Source organism: Phascolarctos cinereus, unplaced genomic scaffold (assembly GCF_003287225.1).
Source record: "Phascolarctos cinereus isolate Bilbo 61053 unplaced genomic scaffold, phaCin_HiC Scaffold_2;HRSCAF=192, whole genome shotgun sequence".
In the NCBI taxonomy this organism is placed as follows: domain Eukaryota; kingdom Metazoa; phylum Chordata; class Mammalia; order Diprotodontia; family Phascolarctidae; genus Phascolarctos; species Phascolarctos cinereus.
In genome coordinates this window covers 33,913,162-33,930,765 of record NW_027555625.1, presented here as the reverse complement: position 1 = coordinate 33,930,765, position 17,604 = coordinate 33,913,162, and the positions used below count along the sequence as shown (strand labels likewise).

Sequence of the window (17,604 nt, the reverse complement as noted above, 5' to 3'; positions counted from 1 at the left end):
CCAGGGAATCTGCTTTGGGAGACAGCTCTAATGACCTCTTTTCTCTTGTCTTTCTAGATACCCAAGCAATCATGTATGGGTCAATCCCGAAGAGGTACTGTGCCTACCCCAGGCTTGCTCCTCCTTCCTTCCTGCTCTAATTTCCTGCTCCGGGGTCTTAATTATCTTTAACACTAACTTGAGTTTAAGCATTAACTATGTCTTCACCAAGACTCCTGACCCCTGGGAGCAGAATCCGCTGGGGAGAGGGAAACAATAATTGGTGCATTGTCTGTGGACTCAGGGAAAGAGAGTTTAGGAGAGACTTGGTTCCCATCTTGTCACAGACACTTATGAGCTGTGGGATAATTGCTCTGTGCCTCAGTTTCTCTATCTGTAAAAGGAGGGAGCTGGCCTTGATGCCGTTTATTGTCCCTTCCAGCCCTAAATCTTGGATCCTCTGACCCCTCCTCATATGGTCTTGGACCCCAGCCCTTTCCTGTCTCCCCACTCCTGCCTCCCCAGTCCTCTGGAGGGTCAGAGCTCCCATAGGGATGTTGGAACCTGGGTCAAAGGCCTGGTTGCTTCCACACAAGTTATGTCTGGGCAGTGACCATCCTATTCCTCCCCTGTTGTTCCCCGTCCCTGCCTCATTCTTGATGCCTTCCCAGTCTCACCTCAAGCTCCTTCCCCTCCTATGTTCCTCTGCCTCTCCACTGACTCTCTTGCTCCCCATTCCCTCCTGGCAGTGCCTCCCCATTTGAATCTACAGTGCGGGAAGCAGGCCTTCATGTGTGGAGGGTTGAAAAGCTGAAGCCTGTGCCGGTGCCCCCTGAGAACCGCGGGATCTTCTTCTCTGGAGACTCCTACCTTGTCCTGCACAATGGCCCTGAGGAGCAGTCCCACCTGCACCTCTGGATCGGTCAGTAGAGATGGAGTCTGAAGAATGGACGCAGGCTGAGGCTAAGAGGATGGGACTGGGTAGGGGGAATCTGGAGGCAAGAGATGGAGCTAGGGAAGGGCAGGCTTTGAGGGTGGCAAGAGAAGTACCAATGAATGCCAACCAGAGATCTCCAAGTCTTCATTCATGGCTCATGTTCCTCCCCTCCTCTCTCCTTTCCTCTCCTCCCCTCCTCTCCTCTTCTCTCCTTTCCTCCTCTCTCCCCTCCCTCCTTTCCTCTCTCCTCCCTTCCTCTCTCTTCTCCCCCACCTTCCCTCCCCTCCTCTCAACTCTTTCCTCTCCCCTCCCAGGTCAGCAGTCATCCCGAGATGAGCAAGGAGCCTGTGCAGTATTATCTGTGCACCTCAATTCCTTGCTAGGGGAGAGGGCAGTGCAGCACCGGGAGGTCCAGGGCAACGAGTCGGACCGCTTCATGAGTTACTTCCCTCGAGGACTCCAGTACCAGGTCAGAACCCAGTCTGCCTGCCAGCACTCTCAGTGGCTCTGATCTGTGGGTAGCTTACCAGTGGATGGCAGACCTGTGGCCCAGGGGCCCCATTCACACTGACTGCCTGTGTGTCCATCTCTTTAAACTTGACTATTCAGGCCTGGAAGACCTGGCCTCCCATCCCTCCTGAACATCAGCCTGAATGGCTTCGGGGCGATTTATTTCATTTTCATTTCGCCCTGCAGGCTCTCTGCCCAGGGTTAACAGGATCTTGGGGCACTTTCTTTCTGGGTGCTTGTCCCCCTTAAAGCACAGGGAAGCAGAAGGGGTGTCTGTCTCTCCACAAGGAGGAGTCTTAGGTGAGGCTCAGTCTCCAAGGTGCATTCTGTGTTCCAGGAGGGAGGTGTGGAGTCAGCATTTCACCGGGCCTCATCTGGAGCTCCCTCGGGCCCCATCCAGAGACTCTACCAGGTCAAAGGGAAAAAGAACATCCGTGCCACAGAGCGGGCCCTGAGCTGGGGCAGCTTCAACACTGGAGACTGCTTCATTCTGGACTTGGGTCACGTGAGTTTGGCAAGGGCTGTATGATGTGGGATTGATTTTTGCAAAGCTTATAGAGCTGTGTTTATGATGGAGGTGGGGTGAGGGCTACACTGGAGGCTGAGTGCCCACCCTCAATTAACTTATGATTTGTTTAAGGGAGGGCCATCCTGCCCCTCCACTGTTGCTAGGGGAGACTACAGCATAATTTCCATGGCCCTGGGGTCAGCTGCCAGGGGCATGATGGGAGCAAAGTTTGTTGACTCTAACCCCAATGTCGAGCAGGCCTGGATGAGTTCCTTCTTCGTATAAGTAGAGCCAGTCAGAAGTCAGGCTTGAACTCAGCAACCATTAGCTGCTTCTGCCCTCTCCTGTTTGTCTGCTGAAGTGCTGCTGCTGGTGGGTGACTGTCTTTTAGCGAGCCCAGCCCAAGGCTCTAGATACCTCAAGTGAAAAAGGCTTTGGTGGCAAGTCTGTGTTTTCAACAGACCAACTTAATGGTTCCAGTGGGCACTACCAGGTCTGGATTTCCAGGTGCATATCCCAGGTCCTCACTAGAAGGATGAATGGTGTTTTGGGCCGGGACACTGAGCTTTCTGGGCAGCTGGGTGGTACAGGGCATAGAGTGCCAGGCCTGTAGTCAGGAAGGTTCCTCTTCCTGAATTCAAATCTGGCCTCAAGCACTTACTGTGGGACCCTGGGCAAGTCACTTCACCTTGTTTGCCTCAGTTTCCCCATCTGTAAAATGAGCTGGAGAAGGAAATGGCAAACCATTCCAGTATATTCCCCAAGAAAACCCCATACGGGGTCACCAAGAGTTGGACAAGACCAAACCACAACGGTCTTTAAAGGTATTAGGCTCCTATTAACTCCCAGTCATTGGGATTGTTAAAATGAAAGTACATTTTTAGTGGGGTCCGACATCTCTAAAGCAGGTTATGAAGTCTTATTAATAACATATGGGAACCTAGTTTTCCAGCAAGCTATGGAGGTATTTACCAGGCGAATTTTTTTCTTTTGAGAAATGAGTGCAAATTTCAGGAGCTAATTAGGAATTTAGGAAATTGGATAGCTATGGGGGAAAGGTGAAAATTTTGGGAAGAATACAATTGTGATAAAAGGAATATAGGATCTGGAGTTAGTTGTGAGAAGAGCCAGAATTAGCCACGTAAGACAGTGTTAGCCTGGTAGACAGCCTGTGTGTGACCTCACAGGTACAAGGAAACCCAACTGAGGTACGGACATTGAATCTGATCAGCTTCTCTCTATATGTAGATCTGCCAGGTCTAATGATGCACTTGGTATTTCTTCCCATCCATCATGTTTGGAGTGCTTCCTTGAATTAAGTGGAACACAGAAGCCTCAACTAGAAATATTCACTTAAAAATAAAAAGTCTACGAATTGTCACAAAATAGAATCTTTCACTCTTGTGACTTCACATCGGTGGAAAACTTGAGGAAGTATAGTTCATTCCTTATGAATTTATTTGCCAAGGGGAGTAAATGGCCTTAACATTTCTACCCCCCATTCCCAACACCCACACTCACCTCTACCTGATTAAGAAGCAGTCTAATTTTTTTAGGAGCAGCTAGGTTGCCCAGTGGATGGAGCACTGGCCCTGGAGCCAGGAAGACCTGAATTCAAATCTAACCTCAGACACTTGACATATACTAGCTGTGTGACCCTCAGCAAGTCACTTAACCCTGACTGCCTCACAAAGAAAAAAAAAAAGCAGACTAATTTTTAAACAATTTGGACAGCAACATATTATTTTCAAAATGCATTCTACTCCAAAGAAACAAACAGAGAATGGGAAATTGTCAGGGACCTGATAAGTCAACAAAGATAATCTTATTTCCTTGTATTGATAGCTATTCGTTAACTGAGCTAAAATGTTGTTTTAGCCAATCCTGAGTCAGATTTTAATTCAGAACAGTTTCTTGATCTTGAGTGACTGAAAAAGATCCATCACAAATATAACTGAACAGCCAGGGTTGGGCAGGGCTTTTGAGGGGTAGCCCCCTATAGGCGGGGATTGCTGATAAATTCTCTTTAATTGATATTAGTGGCAGAAGAGCGCCTTGTTTTAAATAGAAGGAGCAGTCAGGGGGTCATTGCAAAGGCCTTAGCCATTTTCTGTACTACCTTTCCTTTTCCTTCACCTGAGAGATGGTTTTCTTTCTTTCTTTTTTTTTTCCTTCTGTTACACTACCCAGGAAAAATCCTGTCATTTTTTTCCTTTTTTCTTTTTTTAAATTTTATTTATTTTATTCTGAACTTAAGAAAGAAAACAAGCATTTCCGTAACACAGTAAAATAGAAAAAAAGATGATTGTACATTAAACTACAAATTATGTACAACTTGCTATTCCTTTTAAATATATAATAAAGTTGTCATGGAATTTTCTTTTTTTCCCTCTTTTTCTCCTGTCCTCTCTCCTGCCCTAGAGATGGTTACCATTAGACACAAATATGTATACAATACATACGTACTTTCTAAACATACTTCTATTTATCAGTTCTTTCTCTGGATACACAAAGTGTCTTTCTTCATACGTCCTTTGTAGTTAATTTGGATATTTGTAATAGTCAAACTGACTTAGTCACTCAAAGTTGTTCTTAAAACAACATTGTTGTTGCTGTATACAATGCTCTCTTGCTTCTGCTCATTTCGCTTTTCATTTTTTTGTTCAAGTCTATCCGTGTTTTTGTAACATCATTGAGCTCATCATTTCTCATAGCACAGTAGTATTCCATCGCAATCATATACCACAACTTGTTCAGCCATTCCCTAATTTATGGCCGTCCCCTCAATTTCAGTCCTTTGCCCCCACAAAGAGGGCTGCTATAAACATCTTAAAACATATAGGTTCTTTTCTTTTTTCCCTAATTATCTTTGTCAATAGACCAAATAGAAGTATTGCTGGGTCAAAGGCTATAGGCAGTTTAATAGCTCTTTAGGCATAATTCCTGATTGCTCTCCAAAATGGTTGGATCATTTTACAATTCCACCAACAATGAATTAGTGTCCCAATTATTCCACATCCCCTCCAACATTTGTTACTTTCCCCTTTAGCTATAGTTGTATGGAAAAAATGCTCTAAATCATTATTGATTCAAGGTGGTTGTATTTCAAGAACAAAGCCTCAGGGCATGAATGCTAACTTTAAAGTGCTATTTAAATGCAGGTAGTTATTATCATTATTAATAATATTAATATACAATAATATAATATCAATTTTACTATCATCATTATTATTATTATCCACTGGAAAAATATCCTATATAGGAAAAGGCAGGCACTGATCTAGTCCGCAGCCAGCTCAGAGCTCCTCAGGATCAATGCTAACAGCCTCATTAGGAACCTTTCCTCATCTCCAACTAGAATATCTAATTTCCTTCAAAGTATAGGTTGGGGGCTGTCTCCTTCACAAGACCTTTTCTGAAGATTACCCCTACTGCCCTAGTGTTGATTTATTGAGGGCCGCTCTTAAGAGTCTGATATGGGTTTAAGATCCAGGACAGAGTTTGACCTTTGCCCAGGCTTTAACCCAAAGGGCTCAATAATTAAGAAGCAGGGCTCTCCAAATCTCTCCCTGCTAGAAGGCTCCTGAGGCATTCCTTCTCACTCTTTGAACCTTAGATTTACATATTCACTCCTCTATACAGGCGCCAAGAAAAAGCCTTGGAATTTACAACCCTATCTAGGAACTCTGGTAAGGAGGATGTATGTTATCACGTCCTTAGCAGATGTTTTGGGGAGTGTCTCGCGGGGAGGACTCTTTGAAGTTAGGATGGATTTTCTCTATATATCCTGTACCCTCAGAAAAATAAACTGAGTCAGTTCTGCTGCTCCGCCTGGCCCACTTGATTTCACGCCTTTCCGTTGGGTGCACTATCTGGTTGCGGGCAACATTAATTCACTTTCCCTCTTGAACTAGTTTGTGTTACTTGGTACGTATTTTGGGGGAGCCACTGAACCTCCATCAGTAGCATATTTTTTCCCAAAAATGGCTCGTAGATGAATGTAATGGCCTATCTGTAGGTTAAAAGATATCAGGCACCCAAGTACAGGGTGAAGGAAGCCTGGGATCTAACAATAATCCTAGCATTTGTGTAGAGCTTTAAGGCTGGTAAAGCACTTTACATCTGTTATCTTATTTGATTCTCACAACAATCCCAGAGGTAGGTGCTATTATTACCTCCATTTTACAGATGGGAAAACTGAGGCTAAGAGAGGTTACATAACATCCACTGTCATACAGCTAAGTAAGTGTCTGAGGCTGAATTTGAACTTAGGTCTTCCTGATACAGCACCTAGTGCCCCCCCCCCCCCCGCAAAAGACCTGGGGTGACAGTTGACCCCAAGCTCAATGTGAGCCCTCTAGCTATGGCTATCAAAGAAATAAATTGAGTCTTTGGCAAGTTAACAGAAGTGCACGAGTGTGTAGGTCACAGGGATCACAGTACTGGCTGACTTCATTTAGCAGCTTTGGATGGAACTGGATTGGTGATTTCACTAGGATAGGGAATTCTCAATGAGGAAACGCCTCACCGATGCAGTTCTGCACCTGCTTCGTCCACCTACGATTGCTAAGGCCGTGGGAGGCGAGGTGACTGGCCAAGGGTCACCCAGGCAGGAGGTATCAGAGGAAGGCCTGATTTGGGGCATCCCAACTCAAGTCTGCCTCTCTCACAGCAAACAGCTGTTTTTGGAGTCACGACCCTTGTCTTTGTCAGAGTCAAAGCTACACGACCATGAGCAAGTTACTTACTGTCTTTGAGTCTTAGTTTCTGCATCTGTAAAATGGGAATAATAATACCTGAGTGAGAGGCGGTGTGGTTTACTGCTTAGTGAACTGACCTCAGAGTCAAGAAGACCTGGGTTCTAGTTTTACCTCTGAAGTGCAGCATTGTGCTGGCTGTGAGATCCCGGGCCTTTCAGCCCCAGGCAGCTCTCTACAAGCAGAGCAGTTGCGCATATATATTGGTAGAGGGTGGGGAAGTTTCCTCTAGTCCAGGCAAGAAGAAAGAAAGAAAGAAAGAAAGAAAGAAAGAAAGAAAGAAAGAAAGAAAGAAAGAAAGAAAGAAAGAAAGAAAGAAAGAAAGAAAGAAAGAAAGAAAGAAAGAAAGAAAGAAAGAAAGAAAGAAAGAAAGAAGAAAGAAAGAAAGAAAGAAAGAAAGAAAGAGAGAAAGAAAGAAGGAAAGAAAGAGAGAAAGAGAGAAAGAGAGAGAGAGAGAGAGAGAGAGAGAGAGAGAGAGAAAGAGAGAGAGAGAGAGAGAGAGAGAGAGAGAGAAAGAAAGAAAGAAAGAAAGAAAGAAAGAAAGAAAGAAAGAAAGAAAGGAGAGAAAGAGAGAGAGAGAAAGAGAGGAAGGAAGGAAGACCCCAAACCACTTTGTATCCCAAAGGATTGTTGTTGAGGCTGAATACCAACTTTTGTAAACTATATTAAAATGTCAGTTATTATCTCACTTTTTACAGGTGAGATTAGCTGAAGAACAGTGAGGTGAGTGGTTTGTCCAGGGTCACAAGTAGGAACATAACCCCTGGAGCTGTTGCGGTGTAAGAGGTTGAGAGGTTGTGACCCCTCAAAGACCCGAGTACAGGATGGATCATCTGGAATGAATTCACAGACTCAAGCATTCTTTAAGCCAAGGTAGCAAAGTTTATTGTTACGCTTTTCAGCGGGCAAGGATTCTTAAAGGATCCTGTGAGAGACTGAGAAGGAAGCTAGGGTTTATATGGAAAACAGCATGGGAAAGTAATGCCAGGGACACTGATGAGGTAATCCAAAGGTGCAGGTATCTTTGGGGGCTATGGATGGGAAAGTACAGGGAGTATACTGGACAGGGAGGGGGATGGATCTTTGGAGTCTGGCAGGAGGAAGAGTCCTTGGGCTGGCCAAGGACAAAACTCCTTGGGCTGGGCAAGGCACCTCTCTCCCTCTGTCTTGAAGAGAGAATGTTCTGCAACAAGGGAACGCTTTCTTACAAGACAGGAACCACTAAGGAATTGGGAGGCTTCCAGAGACATGGTCTGAGGGCTGGGGCCTGAACAGCCCAGCTCTGTGTAGCTGTCCCAGGGAGAGGGATAAGGGTTGTGCTGAGGCCCATGCATGAAAAACTGCTAGGCATAGTGTCCTTGGGCTGGGGAGTGGTTGTCAGAGACAGTGTTTCTGAGACTAGGGAGAAATTGGGGCACAAGTACAAGCACCCCAGCACCCCATCAGAGCCAGAGCTTTTCCTATGACTCCTCGATGTCCTGTGCTTGTCAGATCATATCTGGAGCGCTAGGGAACGGTTCTGAGTGCCGCTTTTTAAGAGATATCATTAATAAGCTAGTGTGACCAGAGAGGGGTGACCAGGGTGGTAAGAGGGAGCTCAGACCTCTTCCTTTTGGGGGCAGCTGCCACTCTTATGAATGCTTTTCCCTTTTGTTGGGCTGAAAGCTGTCTCTCACTGCTTCTGTTCTCTGGGTCAACAAGTCACTTAATCTCTTTCTGATTTTGAAGACAGTTATCACATCCCGATTGGTTGTACTAAGACTAATTTTCTGGCCAAACATCCCCAGTTCCTTGAGTGGGTCTTTCTGTGGCATGGTTTCTAGACCGCCTCACCAATCTGGTATGGTATTTGACCTGGCAGAGATCTTATCCCCTTGGCTGGCTGGCCTCCCTGGCAGAAGGTGGTGGTGGTGGTGGTAGTGGTGGGAGGGGTCATATCTATTATCAGGAGGGTGGAAGGAGGAGGTGAGGGTTAAGGGCGGGAGAGGCATTCACTCCTAACTCTACCTCACCCTCCTTCTCTCAGACCATCTTTGTCTGGTGTGGGAGCAAATCCAACATTCTGGAGCGAAACAAAGCCCAGGACCTGGCTCTGGCCATCAGGGACAGCGAACGGCAGGGAAAAGCCCAAATGGAGATTGTCACCGATGGGGAGGAGCCGTCAGAGATGATCCAGGTTTGGTGGGAAAGCTGGAAGAGACGGGCAGGGTGGGGACGGAGGGTAGGCTTGGGAAGGAATAAGCAAAAGGCGATGCACAGGTGAATTGGACCGTGGAAAGGAAAAGATGATACAGGTTAGGGCAACCAGGGTAGTATCTAGAGTATGATGGGTTGGCATTAGGAGTACATGAAGTCCTATAGAGATGGTCTTGATCTTTGCAGGTCTTGGGTTCAAAGCCAACCCTGAAGGAGGGTAATCCAGAAGAAGACCTCAGGGCTGATCAAACTAATGCTCAGGCAGCTGCCCTATATAAGGTGAGGCCCAAGAGTTTGGGAGTGGTGGGTATTGGGATTGTCAGTCTGGGAAACTGTGCCTAGAATCGGGCAGTAGGGAGAGGGACAAGAAGACCCACGCGGGACAAGGGAAAGAGGGTGGTGGTCAGAGGGACCAAGAATGATGTTTACTTATTAGATTTTTCACCTATAAAGAGCCAGAGGCATAGGAGTGCAGACACACACACACACAGACGTGTTGTAATACAACAAGCTGTGGTCAGGGGTAAAAAAATATTCTCCCTACTAGATGTGCTTGGATTGAGGGGAAAAGAAAGTAGGATGTGTGGTTTTATCTGAAGAAGCCAGAACTAAGTGATTTATTCCAGTGCTTGGAGAGGAAAGATTAAAAAAAGAAGGTGGCTGGTTTTAGGCCCTCCTGAAGGGATGAGGGTTGATATCTCACCCTATTTCCACTTACAGTTTCTTGGAGAAGTAGTATCCTTAGTCCATATGTTATTGCAAAATTACTTTGTTGCAAAATTATATCAGCCCATATATTATTGCAAAAATAAATTATTTTCTCTACTGTCTGTATTCCTACCGAGTTGGGGATACCGAGTTCAGTGCTTTGGGAATGAAGTTGGGAGATCTTGGAGATTATTGCTTCCATTTCCACCATTTCTCATACCTACCTCCTGAATCAGAGGTTCTTAATGTGTGATCCGCAGACCCTTAAGTGGTCTGAGGAGATATTTCAGGTGATCCATCAATTTTGATGGGAGAAAAAATACATATTTATTTTCACTAACTTTTGGCTTCCTTTGTAATCCAATGCCTTTTATTTTATGCATTTAAAAATGTTTTGAGAAATGTTACCAGACCATGATTCAGAAAGGATTAAGAACCCCTGGCCTAGATGATACCCCTAGATTAGTACCTCAGACAGTCTGCTTCAGAGTGGAGGAACAGGGTGGGGAGAGGGGGGAATGGAGAAGAAAAAGGAAAATTAGATCATGTATATAATGCATTTTGCAAGTCTTACATTCCTCTATTGCGGCTCATTATTGCTTTATAGACCAAGGGTGGGTTAGAGAGTGAACAGTCTTTGGGCTGAGAATTAGGGAAAGTGATGTTGGGGGCAGGGTGAGTGGCAGATAGGAACAAGGACCACGGAGGCCTCCTCTTACCCTTGGCCTTTGTCCGACTCCTAGGTTTCTGATGCTACTGGCCAGATGCACCTGTCAAAGATGGCGGACTCTAGCCCGTTTGCAGTCGAGCTGTTGATTGATGACGATTGCTTTGTGTTGGACAATGGCCTCTGTGGCAAGATCTATGTCTGGAAGGGTACGTAGGTAGAGCTTGAATGGGAATTGAAGAGGGATTTATGGGGCCTCTCTTTTCAGGGGCTCTGCCTTGTATACGCGGCAGCTTTCTACTGTGATGCCTGCTGGTTGTTTCTAAGGAGTTTGGGAGTTTTCCTAGACAGTATGTTTGCATGTCGGTCACTCTTCTTTCTTTCTTCCCAGTCTTTTGAATCCTACCTTTGGCACTCCTTGGCTGTATGATTCCAAACTATCTCCTTACCCTCTCTAAGCCAAGTTGGGGAGAATATGACCTAGAGCACCAACTTCCTGGAGCTGTTACAAGGGTTACGTGGTGCTGGGATGTGCTTTGTAAACCTTAGAGTGCTCTGTAAGATGTAGCTTTTATTATTAGCTTATTGCAATTGTTTTTTTTTAATCTGTTAATGCTGTGCTTTGATCGTTTATAATATTAATTTTTTATTTTCTTATGTGTTTTAAAAGCCATTTTTCTTCTCTTTGGGATTTGTTTTTGGGGTGGTGGGAAGAGTGGGGCTCCCTTTGGCCCTCTTGCCCCAGCATTTTTTATTAGTGACTTGGGATTGGGAAGACTGGAGACTTTGGAGTTGGTACCAGAACCCATTAGCCCCTGTGTGTGCCACACGTCCACAAGCAGGAGCCATAAGTCTCTTTTGTAGCATACACCAGACAAGAGTCCCCATGGAAGGCAGTGAACATTTTTTTAATAGATGGGAAAAAATCTAGAATTTTTAGAAAAGAATATTTACATCAAACAGCAAAAGAGTCATAGAATTTTAGTGCCCTTCACTACATCATAGAAAAATTTTAGGAAGGCACAGGGTAGCATGGGACCTGGAAAGGTCTTCACATCTGCATCCTAAGTTTTGTTATATCAAATGTCACTTGAAAAACTTGACAATACACTTCAAATCAAGTTGACAAGAATTTATCAAGTGCTTGCTATGGGCCAGGCCCTATGCCCAGGACTGGGGATACAAAGAAGGCAAAAAATAGTTCCTGCCCTCACGGAACTCACAGTCTAATGGGGGAGACAACATGAAAATACCTAGAGACACTCAAGAGATGGACAGTGTAAATGGAAGGCAATAGTGGGTTTGAGAAAGGCCTCTTGCAGAAGGTAGGCTTTGAGTTGTCTCTTGAAGGAAAAGCCAGGAGGTTGAAGTAAGGAGGGAGGGCATTCTAGGCATGGGACAGCCAGTATAGATAGGGTCACTAAAATGGGAGACATGTTGTGCGTATGGAACAGTAAATCGGCCAGTGTACCTGGATTGTCGAGTCTAGAGAGGGGAGGAATGTGTAAGAAGACAAGATTATTATCTTACAGTGTGAGGGCAAGTTTAAGACAATAAGACCTTTACACAGGTGAGACATGGTGAATCTGCAAAGAGCTTATGAAGGAGTCATTCACTACAGGAACGTCTTAAAAACATGTTCTGTTTAGTCTGATGTTTTGAAAATGCTGAAGGAGAAGATAAGTTCTGGATCATTGTCAGATGGAGGACCAGCTTGTAAAATACAAAGGCAGGATATATATCCAGGCAAGAATGCCACAGTCCTCCATTTCAGCAGAGATGCTGCCCTGAGGCGGATGGAGCAGAGGCACAAGACAGAGCTGGGCCCATGGGGAGGCGAGATGGCATCGGCCACCTTAAAACCAGCAAACCAACTGCCTTCTCTGTCCATCTTGATGCTTTTTCCTTTTGTTTCTGGATTTCATGAACAAAACCTGCTGCCTTGACTTCTTCACCTCCCAATCTCCCTGTGGTTCCCTGAAATCCGGCTTCCGTCCCCCTCCTTCCACTGAGATTGTGTGACAGTCACTCATGACCTTCTAACCAGACCTTTCTTAGTCAATGGCACTTGGCATAGGCAAAGGCACGTAGGGACAAAAATGCTGGAGTTAGGATTTGGGTTCAAGTTCTGTCATTGTTACTACGGGCATGTCTTTTAACCTCAGAGTCTGTTTCTTCATCTGTAAGAGGGTAAAAGCTGTCGTTTCTTCCTCACAAGGATGTTGTGAGGAGTAAATGGAGGCTGTAGGTACAGTGTTCTGCAGATTGTAAAGAGCTCTATACCTGCTAGCTCTCATCATACCCCTCTTACGTGGAAATCTTCTCTTTGGCAGAGGTGATATTATACCCCCACTTTCTCATTCCTTGTGTTTTCCATCTCCTTTGCTAGTGCTTCCCCCAACCCTCCAAACTGTGGATGAATTCCGAAGGTTCATGAGCCTTCTGATCTCCTGCCTCTCTATATCCTCCCCTGGGGACTTCCTCTCTCTTCCTGCCATCTCCCCCTCCAGTCTTCATCCTCATCTCTCCCCCTCTCCACCTAACTGTGGACTCTACCCCAGGCTCAGTGAACTCTTGTCATGTCTTGCCTGGAACCAGACCTCCCTGCCACCTTCCAGCCATCGCGACCATTCCCCCTTTTTAGCTGTGGTCTTCCCCTTTGGAATGTAAGCTCCTTGAGGGAGAGATTGTCTTGCTTCTCTCTAGATCTTCAGCTCTTAATACGGTGCCTGGCACTGTGGAAGTGCTTATTAAATGTTCCATCTACTTATATTCCCCAGCTTCAACTACCTTGTCTATGCAGGTCGTGTCTTAATCGTTCCATTGTACTGCACTAGAAGATGGTGTGGTGTGGAGACCTTGACTTGGCTTTGGCTCGCTCTGCCATCAACTGATCATGTGATGGGAAAGAAAATCCCTTAACCTGCCTGTGCTCCAGTTTTTTGTTTGCAAAACAAGAGGGGTTACAGAGTCAGAGAAGAGTTCAATCTGCCTGACCACGTCCACCTTAGAGCACACCCGGCAGATGGTCATCCAGCTTTAGCTTGAAGACCCCACACGAGGGGGAACTCGGAATCCTGAGGCTGCCCATTTCACTTGAGGACAGAGTGTGCTTGGAAGCTCTTCCTTATGTTGGATTAGATGATTTCTTTCTTTCTTTCTCTTTTTTTCTCTTTCTCTTTCTTTCTTTCTTTCTTTCTTTCTTTCTTTCTTTCTTTCTTTCTTTCTTTCTTTCTTTCTTTCTTTCTTTCTTTCTTTCTTTCTTTCTTGGGGTTCAGTGACTTGCCCAGGGTCACACAGCTAGTGAGTGTTATATGTCTGAGGCCAGATTTGAAGTCAGGTCCTCCTGACTATGCACTGCGTTGCCTAGCTGCCCCTTGGATTAGATGATTTCTAAGGTAGCTATAAAAAAAGCGTGATTCTATTCCTGAATTTTCAGCTGTCTGTTGGGCGTTTCTACTTGGATAGGCAACATTTCCCTTAAACTCAACATGTCAAAAGCTCAACATATCGTCTTTTCTATAAAGCCAGATCATTCTCCTCCTGATCTTTTTTTTTATCCTTTTGACAGTAACATCATACTCTTATAGTCACTTTTTACTCCTTTCACTCCCAACAGTATCTGTGTACTTACTACTAGGTGGTACAGTGCAGAGAGCACTAGGCCTAGAGCCAGGAAGACCTGAATTCAAATCTGCCCTCAGATACTGACTGGCTGTGTGACTCTGGGCAAATCACTTAACCTCTGACTCAGTTCCCTCAGCTGTAAAACTGAATAATAATAGCACTTACCACATCCCAGGGTTATTTTGCAGATAAAACATTTCTAAAGTGCTTTGCAATCCTTAAAGCACTATGAGTTAATGCTAACTAGCTTTACTAAGACCTGTCACTTCTTCCTCTACATTTCTTGCATCTGACCTTCCCTCTCATGGTATCCCTCTGCCCCCTTAGCTCAGGCCCTATCTTGTGTTAATGATCACTTTTTTCTATTTTTTTTTGTTTTAAGGCAATTGGGGTTCAGTGACTTGCCCAGGGTCACACAGCTAGTAAGTGTCAAGTGTTTGGTCTGAGGCCAGATTTGAACTCAGGTCCTCTTGACTTCAGGGCCAGTGCGCTATCCACTGCACCACCTAGCCACCCCATGTTCACTTTTTCTCATGGAAACAAAAGGCATGCATGATGGTTAAGACTAGCCCGACAACAACGTCTATTTGCTTACAAAGCAGAAACTGGAAGTCAATGGAGAGGAGAAAATGGGGATACTAGGAGGGGAAATGAGAACTCAGCGGGAGAATTTAATGATCAGCTGCCCTGGCAGTAGAAGTCCTTCCCAATCTGGCTCTCCCCCACTCTCACAAATTCCAAGTTCCAGGACACTTGGCTTCCTTGACGTTCCTGTAGGTTAGCCCGGGCTGCCCTCCCCCCGTGGGGGGGCTTCTCTCAAAGTGGCTCCCCAGCTTTCCCAGCAGTGCCCTTGGAGGCTTCTGCCAATTCCCCCGTTTCCTCATCTTGTTTTGTATCTTTTGTGTTATCTGCAATGGATTTGCTTTTCTATGCTAGTATTTAGCAAAGTGAGTATTGCATACATAGGAGGTGCTTAATAAATGAGCTGACTCAATCCAAGTGAAGACCTTTGGTGTTCATATTATAGATGCTGGAAGCCACTTCATGTGCTTACGGCCAGAACCCCCTGGGAAGAATGTCCATCCTAACCGGGGCCCTGCGGCCCTGGCATGGCCCAGTTTGGGGGGGGAGTTTTGTGGGGTTCACTACAGCCTTTGGTGTACTAGCAGTTGTGGTCATTCCTTGGCCATGGATCGGACCAGATCCCCTGAGCCTTTCTTTAATCTTTTCCCTGAGACAGGGAGAAAAGCCAATGAGAAAGAACGGCAGGCTGCCCTAAAAGTGGCGGAAGACTTCATTTCCAGGATGCGATATGCCCCCAATACCCAGGTGAGGCCCCCTCATCATCCCCTCTGGTCATGGCTCCACCCCTAGGGCTCACACCTAGATGATCTCCCTTTCAGGTTTGGAATGGTCAGAGTTCCCTTAACGCAGATTAACTGAGTGGGAAGGCCGGTCTCAATTGGTGAAAAAATCTAAACTACGGAATATTTTTACACAAGTTACAGTTTTATTATTTAAGCACACAAAATGCTAACAAAGTCATTCCTAGCAGTGAGGAACAAACCAGGGAGGTCTACTTTAACGAGCAAAAGGCTTCATTTGCAAATTTCCACCTACTAAGTGATGTTTTTAGAAGCACATTCTCTAAATTACACTCTCCCCCAAGCTTACGGATGGTATTTCTTGGCTCAGCACACTTTCATCACAGAGGACAGAAGTCAGCCTCAGGACAGTCTATTAAACCTAGGTTTTATGATTGTCTCTGGAGGGCCGGTCCTGCTAGGGAATGGCAAGGGGGGAAGAGGGCGTGTTCGGCTTTTTTAAAGACCTTCAGATACTAGAAGTACTGCTGTAAACACACACATACACATTTTCACTGTTTTTGCAGGTGGAGATTCTGCCCCAGGGTCGGGAAAGCCCCATCTTCAAGCAATTTTTCAAGAACTGGAAATGAGCATTCCTGCTTTCTGCCCTTCTCCCTTGTTCCCATAGCCCTTCAAGCACAGATTATACTGTGGTTTATACTTTGCCCTGCCATGGCTGGCCAATGGTTACCCTGTGCCCCTTGGCCTCCGTGCCTTCCCGCTTCATCTCCAGCCCTTTGTGCTTGGTCATCTCGGAGTTAATTAAAAGAAATGAACCGGCCCCACTCCCCCGTTCCTTGGTGTCGGACCAATCCTGACGCTGGTCCTTGCTGTACTTCCTTCTCTGCTAAGTGTGTCAGGGTGGAACATGAGCTTGAGAACTAGGGGAAGGAGGCAGGGAACACGCCCAGGCCTGGAGTCTGGCTTCTGGCACAGGCCTGTCTCTGGCTGCAAGCCTGAGGACCAGCCTGGGGAGGGGGCTCTGTCACTCCTCTGCCCTGGGCCACCCGGAGAATACAAGAGGGACTGCTAATGGCTGTGGAATGGCAGGCAGTCTCTCGGAATTTGGTACCATTTTCAGAGAGGGAATTAGTTTCGTTTCCCAAGTGAGATAATCCTGTGGCAAGTAGGACGCGTCCCACATGGATTATCTCTTAGTAGATCATTGGTCATACGTGCAATTTCATCATAAACCAATGACCTGGTTTTCAAGTGTGTCCTACAGCACTGAGTCTCCTTACCCAAGAATCACATCTTCTAAGTATTCTGGGAAGAGAAAGCTGGATGAAGGAACAAAGACATGGGTTCCAGTTTTGGCCTCGCCTTTAACCAGCTTAGAAACTGTGGGCGAGTTTCAACTTGTCTCCATTTCTTCACCTCTGATGAAGGGGGTGGATGAGGTGGTCTCCAAGTTCTCTCCTAGCTTTAGGATTCCACGTCTCAAATGTGTTTATAGCATGTTTACAGCATGACATAGAGAAGTGGGGGTGAGAACGGCACCCCTGAAATAGGCAGCAACAGAGCCCAGGGGTGACATGAAACAGAAAAAGGCTACATTCAATAGGGCCACCTTTCCACTTGAATTACTCCAGGCCAAACTGCCATCTCTGGGCTGGTACAGTTAGCTGGAGGCTTAGCCGGACAGCTAGAGGCCAGCATCTGGAAGATTCATACAGGAACTTTCTGTAACCTGAGAACTGTTACTGATTGTTTGATCTGGCTGTAAATATGAGGTGACCTCAGGAACTCTTCACTGTTACTCCTGACTTGTCACCAAAGTGAATGAATGAAAAGGCATTTATTAAGTGTTCCCAATGTGCCAAGCACTGTGCTAAGCACTAAGGATACAAATACAAAAGAACCATGCCTGCCAGCCAGGGGCTTCCACTCTAACTCCTATGAGAGAGGGTAGACAGACGGGGAAGGCACTTTGGTCCAGAACATTTCAGGAAGTGAAGGGGGCCCCATGGAAACAGATCATGGTCTCCGAGAGCAGCACATGGCTTTTCAGAGGCAAAATAAAAACCACATACTACTCTTAAAATTAAGTACAGAATACCATTTTTCTCCAAGCTTCTCCAATCTCTACACTCCTGAGTAAACCCTCTGTTGTCCTAGCTGGTCTGGTAAGGCCCTAGACAGTGAGAATTAGAGGAGATAAACAAGAAATTAGTCCTTAAAACCAGTTCATATCAGCCTGGAGCAAGTTCCAGGGTGGACTAAAGTTCCTGTTTGGAAGGCAAAGACGGCATCAGGGCAGTTTTTAACTGCTGGAATTTGTGTGCTCGGACTTTCCTTTCCTAGAGAGGTTGGTGGGAGTTGAGGGGGAGGCTTATGTTCTGGAGGAG

The 17,604-nt window shown here is 45.8% G+C and overlaps 1 protein-coding gene across 1 annotated transcript in view; it reads left to right on the top strand.

Annotated features, from left to right (window-relative positions):
- CAPG (capping actin protein, gelsolin like) overlaps positions 1 to 16,074 on the top strand; it is a 28,226-nt gene extending 12,152 nt beyond the window's left edge. The window contains exons 3-11 of the mRNA XM_020969525.2: positions 58 to 94; positions 729 to 901; positions 1,231 to 1,385; positions 1,764 to 1,931; positions 8,718 to 8,867; positions 9,074 to 9,166; positions 10,339 to 10,471; positions 15,130 to 15,218; positions 15,781 to 16,074. Of these exons, the coding sequence (XP_020825184.1) occupies positions 72 to 94; positions 729 to 901; positions 1,231 to 1,385; positions 1,764 to 1,931; positions 8,718 to 8,867; positions 9,074 to 9,166; positions 10,339 to 10,471; positions 15,130 to 15,218; positions 15,781 to 15,846 (1,050 nt within the window). The 5' untranslated portion in view covers positions 58 to 71 and the 3' untranslated portion in view covers positions 15,847 to 16,074. The remainder of the gene's footprint in view (positions 1 to 57; positions 95 to 728; positions 902 to 1,230; positions 1,386 to 1,763; positions 1,932 to 8,717; positions 8,868 to 9,073; positions 9,167 to 10,338; positions 10,472 to 15,129; positions 15,219 to 15,780) is intronic.
- Positions 16,075 to 17,604: the final 1,530 nt, after the last annotated feature.